Source organism: Nicotiana tomentosiformis, chromosome 8 (genome assembly GCF_000390325.3).
Source record: "Nicotiana tomentosiformis chromosome 8, ASM39032v3, whole genome shotgun sequence".
In the NCBI taxonomy this organism is placed as follows: Eukaryota; Viridiplantae; Streptophyta; class Magnoliopsida; order Solanales; family Solanaceae; genus Nicotiana; species Nicotiana tomentosiformis.
The window spans coordinates 83,463,565-83,465,531 of NC_090819.1; the positions used below are offsets into that span (position 1 = coordinate 83,463,565).

At 47.1% G+C, this 1,967-nt stretch overlaps 1 protein-coding gene across 1 annotated transcript; it reads left to right on the top strand.

The window, feature by feature from the left end:
* The first annotated feature begins 741 nt into the window (after nt 1-741).
* On the top strand, nt 742-1,242 carry LOC138897741 (uncharacterized). The gene has a single exon (XM_070183752.1). It carries the CDS (start codon nt 742-744, stop codon nt 1,240-1,242), a length of 501 nt encoding a protein of 166 aa, XP_070039853.1.
* The last annotated feature ends 725 nt before the right edge of the window (nt 1,243-1,967 follow it).

Genomic DNA, 1,967 nt, shown 5'->3' on the forward strand with positions numbered 1-1,967 from the left:
CCTCCCACCATAATGAGCCAATGGTGGGTACGGCTGCGGGGGCTTATATCGAGGCCCCTCGAGATGTAGAGAACGCCCCAAGTGATTCACTTGGGGCAATAGAAATCGGAGGCTCCCCACTGCTCCCCTTGTTTTTCGAGGAAATTATTTGTGAGGCTCGGGCCTTAAAGACCCTTTCTGTCGAAGTAGGCCACAGAAGGGAAGATACCTTCCGTGATTCTTTTACTAGGGTCGAAGATGCTACCGCTTGAGCAATTTGGAAGTCTTGGGGAAGGACTTGGGTGAGGCATAGGGCATTTTTAACGAAGTGCAGCGAGCTTTGAATCGGGTAAGCCTTAACTCTCTTGGTTGGTATTATTTGTGTTTGTTTTCCTCTTCTAACTTCTTTTCTATCTGCGTAGGCCTCAGCGCTTCATCGAGAAGCATGTTCTCGGTCCCGAGCTGAGCTAAGCCGGTATGAGGCCGACCTCCAAACACTCACGGGGGAGAGAAATACCCTCAGACTTCTTTCTGAGCAAAGAGGAGGAGATAAATGACCTCCTAGCCGAGTTGACCAAGGATCACCAAGATCAGACCGACTTGACCGAGCAGGTAAAGAAAATCTTAAAAACTCATGGGTTCGATTCGGGATCAGAGGCTAATATTTCGATCTCACAGTTGCAGCAGAAGCTCGAAATGATCGGGCAGCTCCGTGATGAGGTCTATATAATAAAGGCGGAGACCTTGGGGTGGAAAAAAGGTATGGACCGCCTTGCTGCAGAGAAAGAGGCTGCTCGAGCCCAATTATCATCGGCCGAAAGTCAACTTCAAGGCATGAAGGAGAAGAGCTCGGTTCAAGAAAGAAACATAGAGGAGCTCGAGGCTCGGTTGGCTTCCGAACTTGCCAAGGCCAAATCTGAAGCTGAAAAAGCAAAGGCCGAGGTGGATGCATTCATGGCCGTCTATCGGGCCGATGCTGAAGCCGCTCAAGTACAAGCGATAGAGGCAACCGAGACCGCTCAAACTCGAGCATATTGGGTTGATGGACTCGCCAAATGCCAATCTCGTAGGGAAACCCTCGAGGAAATCCATGCTCGAGGCTTCGATCTTACTGAAGATATAAAAAAGGCTAAAAATCTTGAATTCGATGCTAGAGCCCTGGCTTTCTATGATGATGATGATGACGAGAGCAAGAGCGGGTTTGAGAGCGGGGAGGAGCTCGATGGAGAAGAGACTGTTCCCGGAGATAATCAGGAACCTTAGCGGTTTTTTATTTTTGATCTTTTTGTGTAGGGTCTCGATCGGACCTTGTAAATACTCATATATATATATGAAGATATTTTCCTTTCCCGACTCGTCTTTGTTACATTTTTTGCCTTGTGAAGATTTTGTTTCATTCATGCCTTGTGAAAGTTTTCATAAGTTCGAGGCCTTAGGCAATTTGATCGAAGTCGGACCTTGTAGGCTTTATAACCAAGTGAGCGTTTGCTCGAACTTGAAGCAAGAGTAGCCCTTAGGCTTAGTAGTCGAGTGAGTGAACTTGAAGTGATGTAGCCTTTAGGTTTAATAGTCGAGTGAGAGCTTGCTCGAACTTGAAGTAAGAGTAGCCCTTACGCTTAATAGTCGAGTGAGTGTTTGCTCGACCTTGAAGTAATGTAGCCCGTAGGCTTAGTAGTCGAGTGAGTGCATGCTCGAACTCGAAGTAAGAGTAGCCCTTAGGCTTAATATTCGAGTGAGTGCTTGCTCAAACTCGAAGTAATGTAGCCTGTAGTCTTAGTAGTCGAGTAAGTGTTTGCTCGAACTCGAAGTAATGTTAGCCCTTAGGCTTAGTAGTCGAGTGAGTGTTTACTCGAACTCGAAATAAGGTAGCCCTTGGGCTTTGTAGATAGTCCCCGAGTGAGAAAGGTTGCTCGAACTCGAGTTGGGGTAGCCCTTAGGCTTTATGGTCTAGTGAGTGATTGCTCGGACTCGAAATAAGATTAGCCCTT

Excerpts from the sequence above, each read along its gene's own strand:
- LOC138897741 (XM_070183752.1), top strand. The coding sequence starts at position 742 with ATGGACCGCCTTGCTGCAGAGAAAGAGGCTGCTCGAGCCCAATTATCA.